At 39.8% G+C, this 20,430-nt stretch overlaps 1 protein-coding gene across 9 annotated transcripts in view; it reads right to left on the reverse strand.

Moving 5' to 3' along the window:
• Positions 1 to 20,430, reverse strand: part of SCN8A (sodium voltage-gated channel alpha subunit 8) — a 260,584-nt gene that overhangs the window by 181,834 nt on the left and 58,320 nt on the right. For all 9 annotated transcript variants that reach the window (XM_056562694.1, XM_056562701.1, XM_056562698.1 and 6 more), the window contains exons 2-3: positions 20,090 to 20,419; positions 1,393 to 1,512 (exon numbers count right to left, since the gene is read on the reverse strand). In XM_056562694.1, coding sequence (XP_056418669.1) covers positions 1,393 to 1,512; positions 20,090 to 20,365 — 396 coding nt within the window. In that variant the 5' untranslated portion in view covers positions 20,366 to 20,419. The remainder of the gene's footprint in view (positions 1 to 1,392; positions 1,513 to 20,089; positions 20,420 to 20,430) is intronic.

The raw sequence follows: 20,430 nt of genomic DNA on the forward strand, positions 1-20,430 counted from the left end.
ACTGTGTACCTATAAAAAAAAAAACATTACTTAACCCCTTAACGACACAGGAAGTATATTTAGATCCTGCGCTGCTTCCCACAATATTATGCGGGGTCATGCGGTGACCCCATGTCATATCGGGTCGGTCCAAGCAGCCATCAACGGCCGGGACCCGCAGCTAATAACGACCCCTGATCGCGGTGATGCCCGATATTAAACCCTTCAGACGCGACAATTAAAGTTGATCGCTGTGTCTGAAATTAAACTGAAACCTTCCCGGCTGCTCATTTGGGCTGATTGGGACCACCGCGGTGAAACCGCGCTGTCCCGATCAGATGTACGGACACAGGGGGGGGGGGTCCCTACCTGCCTCCTTGTTGTCCGATCGCCGAATGACTGCTCCATGCCTGCACTGCATCAGTGTAGAAAATCAGTGTGTGCAATGTTATAGTCCCCTATGAAAATAAAATGTTAATAAATGTGATTTAACACTAATAAATAAAAGTCTGAATCACCCCCCTTTTCCCATAAAAAAAAACTATGTAAATAAAATATAAACATGTGGTATCGCCGCGTGCGTAAATGTCCGAACTATAATTAAACCACATGCTAAATGGTGTACATGTAAAAAAAAATTCAAAAGTCCAAAATAGCGTATTTTTGGTCACTTTTTATACCATAAAAAAATGAATAAAAAGTGATCAAAAAGTCTGATCAAAACAAAAATGGTACCGATAAAAACTTCAGATCACGGGACAATAAATGAGCCCTCATAGATCCCCATATAAAAAAAATAAAAAAGTTATAGGGGTCAGAAAAGGACATTTTTAAACATATACATTTTCCTGCATGTAGTTATGATTTTTTCCAGTAGACAAAATCAAACCTACGTAAGTAGGGTATCATTTTAATCATATGGACCTACAGAATAAAGAGAAGGTGTCATTTTTACCGATAAATGCACTGCTTAGAAATGGATGCCGACAAGTTACAAAATGTTGTTTTTGTCAATTTTGTCACACAATGATTCTTTTTTTGTTTTGCCGTAGATTTTTGGGTAAAATGACTGATGGCATTACAAAGTAGAATTGGTGGTGCAAAAAATAAGCCATCATATGGCTTTTTAGGTGGAGAATTGAAAGGGTTATGATTTTTAAAATGTAAGGAGGAAAAAATGAAAATGCTAAAACTTTAAAATGCTGAGTCCTTAAGGGGTTAAGATGATTATCGTGACGAACATTGAGCCATTATTGGGATACAGACGTACATGAAAAGAAATGTTGCAATTGTAGAAATACAAATTTACATATTTTGACGTATTCTAGCTCATATAAAATTACTGTCCCATGTAAAGAAAAAAAAAACACATGCACAATACACTAAGACATCATCAATCACCAAAAAAGGATATGAATGTATCAAAATTTTAATAGCTATTTTCCTTAATGGGTTAAAAGGACTTAAAATATACAAGGCAGGATTGGCACTAAATCTGAAGATTGTTTTTCCTCTGTTTAGTACTATAAAGGTCTGTGGGGGAAAAACAGAAAAAAACTGTTAGAAACTTACATACCAGACAAATATAGAACACTAATAGCAATCCTTTGCAATATTAATACATAGTGTTAAAGAAGATATCTGCAAAGTTCTATATATAAGACCCTTTGGCATGTTCAAATGTGTGAAAACATTTATAAAAGTCACAAGCCAACAGTGATAAGACCCCCATCCCCTCCACAAAACTCATCTAAAACTCATCTAAACAAATTAAGGGTACGTTCACACGTACGCAGATTTGATGCACAGGATTTGATGTAAACTAAATGATTGAGCACAGCTTCTAATCTGCAGTAACAAATCCTGTACATCAAATCTGCACAGGAACCTGTATGTGTGAACGTACCCTAAAGGGTACTCCACTGGCCAGCGTTTGGAACATTTAGTTCCAAACGCTGTGTGCCCCCTCCCATAGACTTGCATTGAGGGGGCATAATGTGATGTTACGATGGGGTGTGGCCGACCCCCGCAGCACGCACACAGCGTTTGGAACTAAATATTCTGAATGCTGGCCAGTGGAGTACCCCTTTAAAGGGGACCGGTCACCTCTTCTGACATATCTGATTTAATAAATACTTATATTCCCTATAAAATATCAATCCATGATCAACTTTTAATAGAATTCTGCAGTGTGCCATTCCTCTATTCTACTTCTTCCTCCACATGCACACGTACTATAGTTGCTACGGATTTGATGTTGTGTAAATAAATGTTACAAAATTATTAAACTCAACAACATCAAATCTGCAGCTAACATGAAACATGTAAATGTACCCTAAAGGTAAGGTCGCACATTGTATTTCAAGCTGCACAGTGGCAGATACACACATACACTATTCTCATATGAGCAGACCTCACTGCACAAAGGTGCCCATAGGAGAATATGCAGCTTATTTCCTGCTGCGCAGCGTGAAATATGCTATGCATACGCAATGTGTGACCCTATCCTAAGGCTGGATTTCCACTTTTTGGATAACTGTCACTGCAGTTTTTGAGTCATAGCCAGAAGTGTATTAACTGAAACACAGCCTGAGGGTAGGGTCACACATAGCACATTCACAATGGGTTTTTTGCAGTTGAAATTCTGTTTGCAGATTTTCTGCTGCAGAGTTAAGCAATGGAAAATCCATTAGTGGAATTTCAACTTCAGGAAACCCGCTGCGGATGTGCTACGTGTGACTCTTCCATAAAGGGGTTTTTCTTAAATCTGTATTACTGAATCATATCTTAATAAAATGCAATATTTATTTAGTACAGAATAGATAATTCCACAGAAAAAAAACTTAAATATTCTCAAACATAGGCAAATAGGTCCAATGGGCAGATCCCAACCACATGTAATTACAAGAAAACATAAATATTGGTAGAAGCAAGAATAATCTTTATTGAGGTTATTTGGGTTTTAAAAACTTATGGTCTATCCTCAGGATCGGTGGGGGTGAGGCCGAGATTCTCATCCCCCTCTGGTGAGGGTGTCAGGAAACTGAGGACAGAATCAATCAACTGTTTGTAGGAGCCTCTTCAAGTTTTCAAACTTACATGTGCTGTATTGTTAGGAGATTCAGTGCACTGTACTACAGAACAGCTCTGTTCACTTGACTAGAATAACACTGCAGTTCCTTGCATTGATGCTAATAGGACTGTGACTGCAAGTACAAACACTTTTTGACTATCATGTAGATACAAAGCCAGCACAGTAGTTCCCAGATTTTACTTCCACAATATGAACAGGGCATAAGAGACTTGTAGAAAATGCTGCCGCACATGTACCAGCACTGCAACCCCTTCAAACAGCTGGTCGGCAGGAGTGGTAGAAGTCAGGCCCCCACTGATATGATAAGAATGGTCTATCCTGAGGATAAGTCACAAGTATTAAATGCCCAGGAAATTTGACACCAGGATCACCTGCACTAACCTACTTGTACAGGGAATCGAGTGGGTGACCCTGATTAAAACTCTCTTTATCGGATTCAAATCCGTTCGGCGGTTAATTGCAAATTCAGAGGTGCATTGTTAATATGCTAACTTCCTGTTCAATGAAAGAGGGATCCAGAGGTTCTAGCAATCCTTGTGGCCAGATACACTCTCCTGCTTCATGCATATTCATTACAGCCTCTCCCATGTCTGGGTGAGAGTCTTTTCCTGCAAGAGGTTATGGATGCAGAGTGCAGCTACAATTTCTACTGGAAACGTGATCTCTACTGCAGCTCAGCCCTACCAACTCTACACCATCATCATAGGTCCTTCAGCCAAAATCTCCTGCATTGCTGATCTCTGCCCCACATGTAACCTCCAATTTTTTTTCCTGCACTCCTGATCTCCAGGCTGTAATGAATATGCATGTAGAGAGAGGAGATACAGTATCTGGCTACAGGGGATGGAGAAAGGATTTGGATGCTTTCCCAATTGCACAAAGACGAAAATTAGCATATAAGCATGCTGAAGATATAAGCATATGTCAAAAATTACTCAACAACCAGTGAGCCGATTTTCTTCAGTTAACCAACATTCAGCAGGGTAGTGTGGGTGATCCTGCTGTGAGATGTCCTTTTAAGTATAACAGGGATATATGATAACCGCCTTCGGTGGGGGGAAAACCTGTGGCAAAGCTGAACCCCGATTGCACCCACAACCAATTCTCTAACTCAGTCTCCCCATGCTTTCTTCTAAAAATGAAGGAAAACAGTTGACAAACAGAGGGCTCCAAAATAAACAACAAATACAGCAGTTATTATACTATCAATAGTTACATAGTTATAGCAATATGAAAAATTATGAAAATGCCATGGACAATGAAATAACTACCCTACAATGGCACTTAAATGGGACTCTGCACAAAGGTTAGTAAATTTACTGTGTACAGATTTATGGAATAGTGGAAACAATGAAAAGACTGCATCGCTTGTTAAAGTGCCACTGCCCCTTCAAACAGCTGGTTGACAGCAATGTGGAGATAGAAACATAGAATGTGACGGCAGATAAGAACAATTTGGCCCATCTTGTCTGCCCAATATTCTAAATGCTATCAATAGTTCTTGACCCTATCTTATTTAAAGGATAGCCTTATGCCTATTCTATACATGCTTAAACTCCTTCACTGTATTTGTAGCTACCCAGTCAGCAGTAAGGCTATTTCATGCATCCACTACTCTCTCTGTAAAGTAATACTTCCTCATATTACTAGCAATTGCGAAAGATGGATGAATCACTCACCAAAGGTTCTGTAGAAAACTTCAGACTCAGGATACAAATGAAAGGAGACAGGTACACAGGGAGCAGGAGGTGGAACAGGTGAGGCGAGGGGCATTCACGGGTACAGTGACATGTTTTGCACTCTGCGGCACTTCGTCTGGCCTGTAATAACCGGTCAGTATGGGCCCAACTAAGCGCAGCAGATTGCAAAACATGTCGCCGTTTCCGTGAACGCCCCTTGCCTCACCTGTTCCACCTCCTGCTCCCTGTGTACCTGTCTCCGTTCATTTGTATCCTGAGTCTGAAGTTTTCTACAGAACCTGTGGTGAGAGATTCATCCATCTTTTGCAATTGCTCATGATCTATCGTTTGCCCTGGTTTCATTGATGTGAGCACCACCAGACTATACCTATAATACAAGCAGTTACATGTGCTGTCAGCTGAATATATTAAAAAGACTTGTTCATTAAAAGGCCAGTGGCGCCGGATCTGTATCTTCTTAAATGGTGTTCCTGTTATTACTGCATAAACCTTTGCCCCTCTAATTTAAAACTATGTCCTCTTGTGGTAGGTTTTATTCTTTTAAATATCCTCTCCTCATTTACCGTGTTAATTCCCCTTTATGTATACAAAGTTGTTATCATATCCCCTCTGTCTCTTCTTTCTTCCAAGGTCCTTTAACCTTTCCTGGTAAGTTTTATCCTGCAATCCATGTACTAGTTTAGTAGCTCTTCTCTGAACTCTCTCTAGAGTATCTATATCCTTCTGGAGATACAGAATCCAGTACTGCGCACAATACTCCAAGTGAGGTCTCACCAGTGTTCTGTACAGCGGCATGAGCACTTCTCTCTTTCTACTGCTTATACCTCTCCCTATACATCCAAGCATTCTGCTAGCATTTCCTGCTGCTCTATGACATTGTCTGCCTACCTTTAAAGGGGTACATCACGTTCCAGTCTCGGAAGCCCGGAGGTTTCAGAAACTTCAGATGCAGCTACTCATAGAATACGGGCTGCTGCAGGGAGATCGCAGGGGGGTCCCAGCAGCGGGCCCCCGCGATCAGACATCTTATCCCCTATCAGCAAAAATAGAAGTGCAGAACTCCAGCTCCCAAAATACGTATAAAAGTCCTAACTTTAATTCAAATCATTAAAAAAGCAAAAATCGATAGTGGATAAGATGTTTTTGCCCAGAATACCCCTTTAAGTCTTCTGAAATAATGACCCCATATTCCCTTTACTCAGATACTGAAGTTAGGACTGTATAACATATTCTATACTTTGCCCTTCGGTTTTTATGACCAATAGATAGTTATTTCTAAGTCAAACTGGATTTTATGACCCATTCTGAAGCTCACAAAATAATTAGCAAAATGTATTCAATATGATAATCCAAAACATATTGTACATACAAGTAAAAACAAATCCTACCTGCCCGTCTAGTCTTATACCGAACCAAAATAAAAGCAATCACTGCGGCCTACAAAGCAGGTTGGGAAGACCAACTGAGAAATGGCAGCATTACTTAAATTATTTAATAAATGTCACACTTTCCACAAAAGAAACTTCTAGGTGTAATGTGTAACATTTTCCCAAATGCAATCTTATACATATTATATGAGAGACTTTATTATATATAAATAAGGTTATTTTTATTATACTTTGGCATAGTTTTCAAAACAGGTATACTAAGTTACTACACTTATGAAACAAAAACTAAATCTAGAAATAAATAAAAAAGGAAACAGTATATAATCTTGCCCCCCACTGACTGTCAATCCTACTGATTTGCTATGTGTTTCTTTAACATATATGTGTATGTGTATTTTCACCATTTCCCGATTTGAAAAAGTGCACACTGAGCATCTGTTTCTTGTAACGCTTAAAGGAAAAGTCAGCAAAGCAGAAAGTGAAATCAATAATATTTTTTGCTGACATGATAACACGTGCTGAGGAAAGAGACTTCCACATGTCCCTAATGCACACATCTCAAATGCATTGCTTAAAGATCTCAACTAGACTGCAAGCTTTTATGCAAGAAGAAATCCCAAAAGGATATACTGTAACAAAATTGTTTTTATCCATCTAAACCTGTGGGCGTATAGATATAAACATAGAATTTATCTTTAAAGCGTACCTGTCAGATCCCACAAAAAAATAACTGTTATACGCTACTCTGTATCTCATCCTAATCATGTACATGTCATTTTTATGTATCTATCATAAATATTTCACAAAAAATTGCATATTAACAGTGCCCACTGTCTTTTCCATCTTGTCAAAGGAGGGAAGTGTCCCTCTCTTGCCTGCACTGTAGTGACTCCTCCCCCTCCCTCACTCTGCTGACTCTGTGCTCTCGGGAGCCTGGCAGCCCTGCTCTGTAACCCTTTCCTCACACACACACACTCAATGATTATTGGAGATTGCCTGTACTCTACCACCAAAGACAATATGGTGAGTGTATAACTTATACCTTCCTATGTGATTCATGTGTGTTGTCTTTAGGCAGTCCTGTATTGCTGGGACTTGTAGTTTTGGAATAGTTGGATATATAGTGTTTAAATAACTCTTTTTTTGCAGCAGTGTTGCCTTCAGCTGTGTGCCTACAGCTTTTGCAAAACTACAACTCCTAGCATGCCCAGAAATCCTTTGACTGTCCAGGCATGCTTGGAGTTGTAGTTTTGCAACAGCTGGAGGCACACGATTAGTAAAACTCTGTTACAGCAGTGTTGCTGCAAGCTGTGTTCCTTCTGCAGCCTTGTCAATCAGCCATCTTGAGTCCATGACCTTTGGACACACGCATGCTGCTGTGGGACTCAGTGTCCCAGGAAGTATGGAGAACCCCAAATGGTATGATTTGTGGAGGATGTTTTCTTTAAAAAATTTTTTTTTTTTTTTTTTTTTAAAGAAGTATATTAGAAAAACTATTGTTTTGCCAAGATGTACAACCTATAAAAAGTTGATATATCTGACAGTGCGATTTTATATTTTGGTATATGTTATGCATTTCCTCTTTCCTAAAGCACTAAGGGTAAGTTTTATTTTAATAGAGCTGTTGACGGACATTTAACATTTTTTATTTTTAAATATTTTTGCTATGTAAAAGTCTTTATATACTGTATAAACATTCTGAACTCCAGGTGTCCAGGCTTGTATGGGGCCGGTTGGCTTCATTTCATAGGAGCACCATGATAGCCAGTCAGCGTAGATAAGCATAGTAGGTGTGAATGCCATGGTGCTGGAACACTATGCCTCCGACGTTGGTGGAAGGAAGAAAGAGTGAGGTTAGTTAAGGGCAGTGTTAAGGTGCCAAACAAGCGATGTGAGGTGAAATTACGAGGTGTCAGAGAAACTTGTTGGTCAGGGAGAGGGAGTAGACGTGATCTTCTCTGTCAAGGAGCCACCAGTGGGCTTGAAGCTGAAAAGAGTGATGGTGAGCTCAAGTAACAGCTATGCAGTGGGTCAACGTAACTTCTGACATGGACCCAGAGTGGTATGGTGCAGCATGGCTCGTGTATTATTCAGAGAGGCAGGTAAACGCTGGCTGAGGGAAGTGTTCTTTCTAATACTAGGCTGTGTGATCCTAGAGCCCTGAGGTATGAAAACTCTAAGTTTATGTTCAGACATCATGAAATGAATAGCATAATAGGTCTTTAAAATAGAAATAAAATATGTCAATTTTTCATCTAATGATGTGCACTATAATTGTCAGTGCACACACTGTTTCAAAAAGCTTCTGTAATTCCAGTCTTAAAATCATGAAATTTTTTAAAATTCCTATTTTATGGACATATTTTGCCACACACATTAGATAATACTAGGTTTTTGATAAAGAACCATTTCACAAACAATTGTCTGAAGAATTCCACAGCCATATACATTTAAGTCCAAATTGCCAGTTAAAGTTATTTAAACTGGTAATACATGATCAATGTCACCAGGCAATGGACAAAATCTTTCTGGTTATATTCTGGGAACATTCTTAGAATATGGACAATTTCTTTCAGGCAATAACAGTCTGTGAATGGTCGGTTTAAATGATTGTTCATGGTTACATTTTCCCGACAAAATTGGTTGAAAAAAAAATGTTTTGTTAATTGAATACTGTTTAAAAAAAATAAGCACTTTCCTAAAATGTTTTATTAAAACATTTTTTTGCTAAACAACTTAGTAAAAAACTTGTCTCAGTCTTTTTCATTTTGTCATCAGACCCTGGTCTCCTAGTCTGATCCATTCTAACAGCAAATAAGGTCAAATTTACTGAAAGTGGGGATGGGGTTTTCTCCCCAGGCTTCACTGAACTAAGCAGCCGCAACTGAACCATGTGAGATGGAGAAGGGGTTCAGACATCTGCAACATTTACAGAAGAGAACAGAGATTTCCAGGCATGCTGTTCACCAATACAAGGAACTACATTAATAAACTGTTTATACTGTATGCACTCATATGTTTCTCTTTAGGCACTCTGCATGTCCCAATACCGATACTGGTAACCGTACAGATACTGTACATTTGCATAAGTACTTGTACAAATGCCCCCGTTACCTAATCCGATACCTGCCTGTAGCATCAATTGCATCAAAATTTAGGCTGGATTTACATATCTTCTCCTATCCCCTGCCATTGGTCAGAACGGATTCTGGCCAATGGCAGGGTAGGACAGTGGGTTGCCATGGCAACCCCCGTTCTGCTCACCCCTGGATGTCGAGGGGAACGTGGGGAGAAGATGGAGGCCGGTACCTGGAGGAGAAGATGCCTGGGGAACACGGATCGTCGCTGGAGACTGCTGGATCCTGGCTCAAGTAGGGAAACTACGGTGGGGGGGGGGGGAATGAAAGTGAAAGTAAAGTGATCTTTACTGTGGCATCCACTAGGAAGGCCAAACTGCAACTCCCAGCATGCCCAGACAGCCAAAGGCTGCCCGGGCATGCTGGGAGTTGTAGTTTTGCAACATCTGGAGGGTCACAGTTTGGAGACTACTGTTACAGTGGTGCCCAAACGGTAGCCCTCCAGATGTTGCCAAATTACAACTCTCAGAATGCCTAGACTGCCCAGGCATGCTGGGAGTTGTAGTTCTGTAACATCTGTCCCTTCAGATTTTGCAATTTTCATGACATTTTTGAAAATTGCTGCTCTACTTTGAAGCCCTCTAATTTTTTCAAAAAGCTAAAATATTTCCATTTTATGATGCCAACATAAAGTGGACATATTGTATTTGTGAATAAAAATAAAATGTATTTGGAATATCCATTTTCCTTACAAGTAGAGAGCTTCAAAGTTAGAAAATGCTAAATTTTAAAAATTTTCATGAAATTTGGGGATTTTTCACCAAAAAAGGATGCAAGTAAAGCCGAAAATTTACCACCAAAATAAAGTAGAATATGTCACGAAAAAACAATCTCAGAATCAGAGTATTCGGTAAAAGCATTTTTGAGTTATTAATTCGTAAAGCGACGGTGGTCAGAATTGCGAAAAAGGGCTCAGTCCTTAAGGTGAAAAAGGGCTGCGTTCTTAAGGGGTTCCAAATTATTATGCAAATGATATTTAAGTGTCACAAACATTAAATATTAAGTTTTTCAGTTTAACTCATGGATGGCATTGCCAGATGAGCCCAATTTAAGGAAAAAATACTAAAGGTGGGTGTTTCACAATATTAAGCAGAGCCCCATGTTCAAGCAATGAGGAAGAAAAAGGATCCCTATACTGCCGAAAAGAGTGAAATAGTTAAATGCCTTGGACAAGGTATGGAAACATTAGATATTTCACAAGAACAGAACAGAAGGGTTCGTGCAGATAAAGGCACATTGAGGAAGATTTCTGCCAGATCCATGCATCGGATCAAGAGAGCAGCTGCTAAAATACCATTACATAGCAGCAAACAGATATTTGAAGCTGCTGGTGCCTCTGGAGTCTCAAGGACATCAAGGTGTAGAGTTCTATTCTGTTACCACTAATCAATGCTCACAAACAGAGAGGGCTGCATTGGGTAGAAAAATACAAAAAGACAATTTTCAAACTGTCCCATTCACTGATGAGTGCCATGCAACCCTGGATGGTCCAGATGGATGGAGTAGTGGAGGGTTAGTGGATGGCCGCCGTGTTCCAATAAGGCTGCAACGTCAGCAAGGCGGCGGTGGAGTAATGTTTTGGGCCAGAATCATGGGAAGAGAGCTGGTTGGCCCCTATAGGGTCCCCGAAGGTGTAAAGATGACCTCTGCAATGTATTTGGAGTTTTTGACTGACCACAGAACAGAAGGAAGAACTATGCTTTCCGTGAAAAAATCATCTCCATGCATGACAATGCACCATCTCATGCTGCAAAGAATACCTCTGCATCAATGGTTGCTATGGGTTTAAAAAAAAAAGAGAAAGTCATGGTGTGGCCTCCATCCTCCACTGACCTCAATCCTTTTGAGAACCCTTGGGGCATCCTCAAGCAAAAAATCTGAGGGTGTGAGGCAGTTTACATCCAAACAGCAGCTCTGGGAGGCTATTCTGACATCTTCCAAACAAATTCAAGCATAAACTGTCCAAAAACTCACAAGTCCAATGGATGCAAGACTTGTGAAGATGCTGTCAGATAAGGGGTCCTATGTTAAAATGTAACGTGACCTGTCAAAATGTTTAAAAAATGTAAATGTTGGTAAAAGTTTGATTGAAATAGCTTTTGATTTCAGTAAATATGCTGCAAACACAACAAATGACAATTTTCAGTTCTTTACAACCTATAAAGTGTTTTGAAACTTACTGTGAGTAATAATTTGGAACAGTGCATTGTAAGTTATCATTAGGAGGTTTGTTCAATAAAATTTCAATTGTACTCTTAATAGTTGATAACATGAGAATTATGCTGACTGTTATTTACATCAATTATTTAGGTAAATGAGAAAAATATAATTTGCATAATAGTTTGGAACACAAGAACATAGCAGAAATTTACTAATTAGATTAAGGCGGCTTTTTGGAAAAATGTCCCGCCGTCCCGGAATGGCCCCCACATGTCCCGCATTTGACTGTAAATGCCTCCCAATGAGGCATCTCAGTGGGAAGTTTTACAGGGTGAAGAGCCATTGTCTCCTCACCCTGTCAATTACTCTTGTGCCCGCTGGCTACATCTAGCCAGATGACACGAGTGACATCATCAGACGCCGGAGCGCAGAGGATGAAGAAAGAATAGGATGTGCTGAGGTACCTGCCGGGAAAAAGACAGAAGAGCTGCAGGAGGTAAGTATCCGGGAGGAGGAGGGACTGCTACTGCCAATCTAATATGGGGAAACTGCCGCTGCCAACCTAATATGGGGGAAACTGCTACTACAGCCAATTTAATATGGGGGAAACTGCGACTACTGCCAATTTAATATGTAGGAAACTGCTGCTGCCAACCTAATATGAGGGACACTGCCGCTGCCAACCTAATGTGGGGGACATTGCCGCTGCCAACCTAATATGGGGGGAACTGCCACTGCCAAACTAATATGGGAGAAACTGCCGCTGCCAACTAGATATGGGGAACACTGCCGCTGCCAACCTAATGTGGGGTACATCTGCTGCCTACCTAATGTGGGGGACATCTGCTGCTACCCATTTTACTAAGGGGGGCATCTTTACAGTTTGGTGTATTATAGTTATAGGAAAAGTGCAGAGTCTAAAAAAATGTTCTCCAGAGATGAGTCGTAGCTGGAAGAAATCATCCTAGCGTCTGAGCTGGAGAAGAAAAAGGGAAAGTGAACGTCTACAATCAGAGAAGACGTCACCTGATTATAACTGTATGTAATCTCTTATATAGTCTGTAGTGGTAATGATGGGGGTTCTTGTCAGTCACCTGATATAACTGTGTGTAATCTCTTATATGGTCTGTAGTGGAAGTTACGGTGGCTGTAGTCAGTCACCTGATATAACTGTATGTAATCACTCATATTGTCTGTAGTTGTAATGATGGGGGTTGTCAGTCTGTCAGTATAGAATGTCCTCCTAAACTTAGGTGACAGACTGACAACATTATTGCTGTTAAGAGGTATTCCCATTTTGCAGGTGCAGGTGTGGTTATGGCATGACTGAGGGTGTGGCAGTAGGTGTGGTTAGGGGCGTGGCTTGTCCCACTTTGCTCTCAGCAAAAGTTGGGAGGTATGCTGTATTGTAAGCCATCCCCAACACAGTGAAGCTAGCTTAATCCAGTGTACTTTCTCCAGAACCATGTCCTGGAATCAAGTCCAACTGTAAGTACTTCTGGAAAACAGCTCAGCTATTATCTATGCCAATGAGTTTATTTACATGGAATCAGACAACAACAAAATATTATCCCTCCAAATAGGTATAGCAACTATATGAAGTCATACTTAACATGTGAAGCACAGCAATTCCACTGCTTAGACCTTTACACTAGAAAAAAAAAAAAACAGCCATGCTTGTGCTTAGGTAATGTACCGTGACATTTCAGCCAGTTAAATGAATACACTGCAGAATTATTACAGAATATATTATTTTATAATTTCTTTAGTTAAAATTAAACCATTATAAATCATATATAGCAGGGCTTACGATTTTTATACCTGCGCACAGAGAGCAAACCACAATTGTACATTGTGTCTGACCCTGTCAGCACATTGTGATTCAGACATGCTTGGTCAGACTAAGCAACATCTCTGTCTATACTACAAAGATAAGGCATTCCTACTAAAAGATGTCCCTGAGCTCAGAGTTGCTGACCACATTAGCTCAAGAAAATAGTCAAAAAGCACACTGGTTATCCGTGTGTAACTCTACCCACACAAGGATGTGGGTATACTTCCTACAAATTACAAATAAAGCTGAGGCTACCAGATGGTAGGACAGAGATGAATCATGGGGAGAGAATGACACACACTCTTTAGAGTTTGATGAACTTATTACATTTCCAGGAAATGGAAATGTTATCAGAGCAGATCTTTGCACAAGGTTGGCAGAGGCAGCAATGGCAATGTAAAAATGTTAAACTGGATGGAATTTTTTACGTATTGTGAGATGTAGCACTGTTAAGCTAAGGTCCAAGGACAGACTGAGAATTTGGAAGAAAACAGAGTCGACATAGCTTTAGGTTAGGGTCACATACAGCACATCCGCAGCATATTTTACGCTGTGGATGCGCCTGCCGGAAGTCACAGGGTAGCTCTGTGTATCAGCTTGTAGAGGGGGATTTCCTGCTGGCAGTCAAGAGCAGACACACAGAGCTACTCAGCCGCAGCTGGGAGCTCGCTCTGCAGTCGCTTCTAGGCTGCCGGTGGTGCATACGCAGAGCAAAATATGCTGCAGATGTGCTGTGTGTGATCCTACACGTAAGCATTACTGTCATTAAAAACAACTTCTAACATTTGATCAAACAAGTCAAATGTTGCTGATTGTAGCTGGTCTCATGGCCGGCCGAGAGATCCGAACAATTCTCTGCACAGACTTTTTTTGCAAAGAGTGGAGCACAATGCTGCACGATTCCCTGGATAATATCTCACAAACGCAGCAGGTCTCAGGAGTAACTTTTTACATGTTCTGATAGACACGTCAAAAGTTGTTTTTAATAATAGTATAGAATTAAACCACTGTTCATGCAAGGTGTTTAATACCCATACCCAAGCTTCTCCCGTTGCAGATGTGTTGTGAAATGGCTGGAGCAGAGAAAGCCTTTCTATAAAATGTATGGTTGCACCTGTACATCTGATAATGAATGGGATGGTTCCTTCATGGCAAGCCCCACAAAACGAGAAAAAGAGCGCAATAGAGCATGATGCCGTCGGGGCAAGTTCAACGAAAGATGGGACCTAACTTAAAGAGGCTGCGGGGATGAGCAGGATTTGTGGGACCCGCAACCATAGTGCCTGACCGCCCACAGGAGCCTCATTACCGTCCGCACATTTTGGATTGGGTCCAACAGGATCCCAATCCCAGTGCCGGGCTCTAATGAAAACTTACCATCACTAGTCCTACAGTGCCATCTGTCTTATTGCAGCACCGCTGCAGTCACATTTTTAATTACTGTAACTGGTTCATGTGATCACCAGCCTAAACTACACAAAACCACGGTGTTCAATGTGTCAAAGGAAGTGGCCTGTACTTAGTCACCTAACTTCCATTGAACTACAGAATGACATCATCACCTACCTGATCCCAGACCTCTACTCACCTCTCCCAGCTCTATCTGTATGCTGCTGCAATCTCTATGTGATCAGGGCACTTCCCCTGAGGCTGTGTTCACAGGTTGCATGATTACCAGTTTTTGTGCTATGACCGAAATCAGTGCAGTTTTACTGTAATGTGAGAATCGCATTAAAGGGGTACTCCACTGGAAAACTTTTTTATTTTTTATTTTTGTAAATCAACTAGTGCCAGAATGTTAAACAGATTTGTAAATTTATTCTATAATTTTTTTTAAATCCTTACAGTACTTATCAGCTGCTGTTATGATCCACAGGAAGTTTTTCTATTTGAATGTCCTTCCTGCCTGACCACAGTACTCTCTGCTGACACCTCTGTCCATTATAGGAACTGTCCAGAGCAGGAGAGGTTTTCTGTGGGGATTTGCTCCTACTCTGGACAGTTCCTAAAATGGACAAAGGTGTCAGCAGAGAGCACTGTGGTCAAGGAGAAAGGAAATTCAAAAAAGAAAAAATATTCCTGTGAATCACAACAGCAGCTGATAAGTACTGTAAGGATTAAGATTTTTTTTTTTATAGAAGTGATTAACAAATCTGTTTCACTTTCTGGCACCAGTTGATTAAAAAATGTTTTTTCCAGTGGAGTACCCCTTTAAGAGCATGTAATTGTTACCACTGATTGAAAAAATTCAGAACTAAATGCATTGCAAATGTGTGCTAAATGCAGTATTTCAACATATAAACACAGCCTAAAGACTTCAAATCTACATTTAAATAAAAACTACATAAAAATCTCACTTGCCATATTGAGAATTAATATGCCTGAAAAGACTGCTGCATGAACTAAAACAGGTAAGCACAAGGCATACACAGGAACCTTTATAATATTCTTTAATAACAGCTTACGCTGCACTAGCAAAAAAAAAAAAACAATAATAATAATAATTCCCGCTGTGCTTCCTATACAGTAAAATGGTGTATGCAACATTTTTGTTGTTGAAGATCACATAAAACAAAAGTGTGTGCCTGTAGATGTTGCAAAACTACATCTCCCAGCATGCCCAGACAGCTGGAGGCACACTGGTTGGGAAACACTGATCTATTGTAATTAATTTTATTTTTATAAAATGAAGTATTTCTCACAAAAAAGGATTGCAGTAACACATATTTTGCTATACACATGTTTATTCCCTTTGTGTGTACTGGAACTAAACCAAAAAAGGAAGGAAAAAAAGCTAATTGGACATAATGTCACACCAAACTCCAAAAATGGTCTGGACAAAATTATTGGCACCCCTAACTTAATATTTGGTTGCACACCCTTTGGAAAAAATTACTGAAATCAGTCGCTTCCTATAACCATCAATAATCTTCTTACACCTCTCAGCCGGAATGTTGGACCACTCTTCCTTTGCAAACTGCTCCAGCTCTCTCTTATTGGAAGGGCGCCTTTTCCCAACAGCAATTTTAAGATCTCTCCACAGATTTTCAATGGGATTTACATCTGAACTCATTGCTGGCCACTTCAGAACTCTCCAGCACTTTGTTGCCATCCATTTCTGGGTGCTTTTTGACGTATGTTTGAGGTCATTGTCCTGCTGGAAGACCCAAGATCTCGGACGAAAACTCAGCTTTCTGACACTAGGCTGTACAGAGCGACCCAAAATACGTTGGTAATCCTCAGATTTCATGATACCTTGCACACATTCAAAGCACCCAGTGCCAGAGGCAGCAAAACAACCCCAAAACATCATTGAACCTCCACCATATTTCACTGTAGGTACTGTGTTCTTTTCTTTGTAGGCCTCATTCCGTATTCGTTAAACAGTAGAATGATGTGCTTTACCAAAAAGTTTTTTGAGAAAGCCATTTTAATATGGCGAAACGTTAAAGAGGAGAGGTGTAATGTTTTAATTTCACACTGTGATACAGTTTCATGTAGTTAGAGCATTACTGTTGCTGAGCTGCAGTAAAGCACCAGAGACTATCATTATTGTATAATAAGTAGTCTGGATGCAGACACTAAAACATTTTTCAATATATGGAACATATTGTGCACAGTGCTGAGTAATTTTAAAGCACCACTGCCACCTTGTGGCTAATAAGTAAAAATACACTTTTTTTAAAGAAATAATAAAAGTTGAATTTTAACTTCATTTCTAAAGGGGTTCTTTAGTCAGGGTTTCCCTGAGGGGATTATTCTACAGTAGTTTGTTGTATATTGAGTTAGCCCAGAGACCCCTAGGGGAGAGTTTTTTGTGGTATTCATCTGTCCACAAGACGTTTGGCTTACTCAAGTTCATTTTTGCAAACTGTAGTCTTGCTGTGTCAGCAGTGGGGTCCTCCTGAGTCTCCTGCCATAGCGTTTCATTTCATTTAAATCTCGACCGATAGTTCGCGCTGACACTGATGCTCCCTGAGCCTGAAGGACAGCTTGGACACCTTTCATCAATTCTTCTCTTCCGTCCAGGTCCAGGGAGATTAGCTACAGTGTCATGGGTTGCAAACTTCGTGATAATGTTGCGCACTGTGGACAAAGGCAAATCTAGATCTCTGGAGATGGACTTGTAACCTTGAGATTGTTGATGTTTTTCCACAATTTTGGTTCTCAAGTCCTCAGGCAGTATTCTTCTTCGCTTTTTGTTGTCCATGCTTAATGTGGCACACACAGACACACAATGCAAAGACTTCTCTCCTTTTTATCTGCTTTCAGGTGTGATTTTTATATTGCCCACAACTGTTACTTGCCCCAGGTGAGTTTAAAGAGCATCACATGCTTGAAAATCTTATTTTTACCCAATTTTGAAAGGGTGTCAATTTTGTCCAGCCCATTTTTGGAGTTTGGTGTGACATCATGTCCAATTAGCTTTTTTCCTCCCTTTCTTGGTTTAGTTCCAATACACACAAAGGGAATAAACATGTGTATTGCAAAACATGTGCTACTGCAATCCTTTTCTGTGAGAAATACTTCATTTTCTAGAAAAATGTCAGGGGTGCCAACATTTACAGCCATGACTATATATATATATATATATATATATATATATATATATATATATATATATGCACATATACATACAGTGGGGATCAAAAGTTCGGGCACCCCAGGTAAAAATTTGTATTAATGTGCATAAAGAAGCCAAGGAAAGATGGAAAAATCTCCAAAAGGCGTCAAATTACAGATTAGACATTCTTATACTATGTCAACAAAAGTTAGATTTTATTTCCATCATTTACACTTTCAAAATAACAGAAAACAAAAAACATGGCATCTGCAAAAGTTTGGGCACCCTGCAGAGTTAATATCTTGTACTGCCCCAGTACTTCCAGTTCTTTGAGATTTCTGGGCTGTCTGTCACGCACTGCTCTTTTAAGGTCTATCCATAGATATTCAATTTTGTTGAGATCAGGAGATTGTGAAGGCCATGGCAAAACCTTCAGTTTACGCCTCTTGATGTAATCCCCCATGGATTTCGAGGTGTGTTTAGGATCATTATCCATTTGTAGAAGTTTATTTATCTTCAGCTTTTTCACAGATGGAATCAAGTCAGCATCCAAAATTTGCTGAAATGTTATTGAATCAATTTTCCTTCTACTCGTGAGATGTTCCCTGTGCCACTGGCTGCAATACAACCCCAAAGCATGATTGATCCACCCCCATGCTTAACAGTTGTACAGAGGTTCTTTTCATTAAATTCTGTTCCCCTTCTTCTCCAAACATACATTTGCTCATTCCGGCCAAAAAGTTCAATTTTAACCTCATCGGACCACAGAACTTGTTTCCAAAATGCATCAGGCTTGTCTATATGTTCATTTGCAAAGTTCAAATGCTGATTTTTGTGGTGAGGACGTAGAAGAGGTGTTTTTCTGATGACTCTTCCATGAAGACCATATTTGTACAAGTATCTCTTTATAGTGGAATAGTGTACCACAACTCCAGTGTCTGCCAGATCTTTCTGGAGGGATAGTGCAATCAAACGTGGGTTTTGAATTGTTTTTCTCACAATCCTGCAAGCTGTTCTGTCTGATATTTTTCTTGGTCTTTCAGATCTTGCTCTAACTTCCACTGTTCCTGATGACTGACATTTCTTAATTACATTTCGAACAGAGGATACTGAAATCTGAAAATGTTTTGCTATCTTCTTACAGCCTTCTCCAGCTTTGTGAGCGTCAACTATCTTCAGTTTCAGATTTCTAGACAACTGCTTAGAAGAACCCATGGTGCTGATTGTTGGGGTAAGGTCAGATGAGCCTGGGCATTTAAAACCTTTGAGATTGACATCACCTGGTCTTCCCAGATGATGAATGATGATTGAGAACAATCCATGACACTGGCAGGTCTCAGCTTTGCAAAGGGTGCAGTGCATGCTATAAATTCTGCAGGGTGCCCAAACTTTTGCAGATGCCATTTTTTTGTTTTCTGTTATTTTGAAAGTGTAAATGATGGAAATAAAATCTAACTTTTGTTGACATATTATAAGAATGTCTAATCAGTAATTTGATGCCTTTTGGAGATTTTTCCATCTTTCCTTGGCTTCTTTATGCACATTAATACAAATTTTTACCTGGGGTGCCCAAACTTTTGATCCCCACTATATATATATATATATATATATATATATATATATATATATATATATATTGAACTAGACCCAGCAGCCAACTTGGCTGACTCATATCTTGGCTGAACTGCAGGAGCAGCAAGTACCCAGCATATATAAAACAACAGCATATATATTTATAACATACAGTCTTCCATAATAAACTACCATCTACCATCCATAACTACCATCCATAATAAACTACCATCTTACCATTTGTATTTTTTGTAAGTGGGATTGGAGCTTCACATGAAATTATTAAAGTTAAATGTCACTTACCAGTAAAAGCTAAATTCTTATTCATGTAAAAAACGAAATATCTGGTATTACATAAACCCGTCTTTCAAATACAATACATAATGCAAAATGCATCATAAATTAAATATTGCAAATATACCCAAACCAATAAATTGAAGCCCTGACAGTTGTGTCCCTTTGAGCACAACTGAGTAAACCCTGTTTTTGCATGCTATGAATACTTCAGATAATTCAGGTCCATAAATCCAATGTGGTAGCTATGACACCAAATGTGACAACCAACCAATGGAGCCTATCCCCACTATCACTGACTCTTTAGTGGAGAGCATCTCTGTCACAAGAACCTGGAAACCTATTGAATTATTTCTCTTAGACTCACTTTCTGGTTTAAATAAAAAGGGTCTAAGTCTTGGATTGGCTCAGCAACAAGCTTAGAAGGAAAATCGCCATAGATAAATGGCAAATTTTTGCCTGCTTCCAGGTCAGTGTTTGGTGCAGGTTTATTGTCTTCATCATCGTCTCTGTGGCTACTGTCCGGCTTTGGTGGCTTTTTCTTTTTCTCTTCGGCTACACGTTTTTCAATGGCAGCCAATGATTCACGGGTAAATGGTTTGAAGCTATCAGGGCCGGGTGGTGCCATAAGCGGAGCTGCCATCTTTTCATCCTGCAGCAACTTCTCTATTTATATAGCACCCAAGACAGTCAAAATCTGAAAGAGAA

This window comes from Hyla sarda, chromosome 2 (genome assembly GCF_029499605.1).
Source record: "Hyla sarda isolate aHylSar1 chromosome 2, aHylSar1.hap1, whole genome shotgun sequence".
Taxonomy (NCBI): Eukaryota; Metazoa; Chordata; class Amphibia; order Anura; family Hylidae; genus Hyla; species Hyla sarda.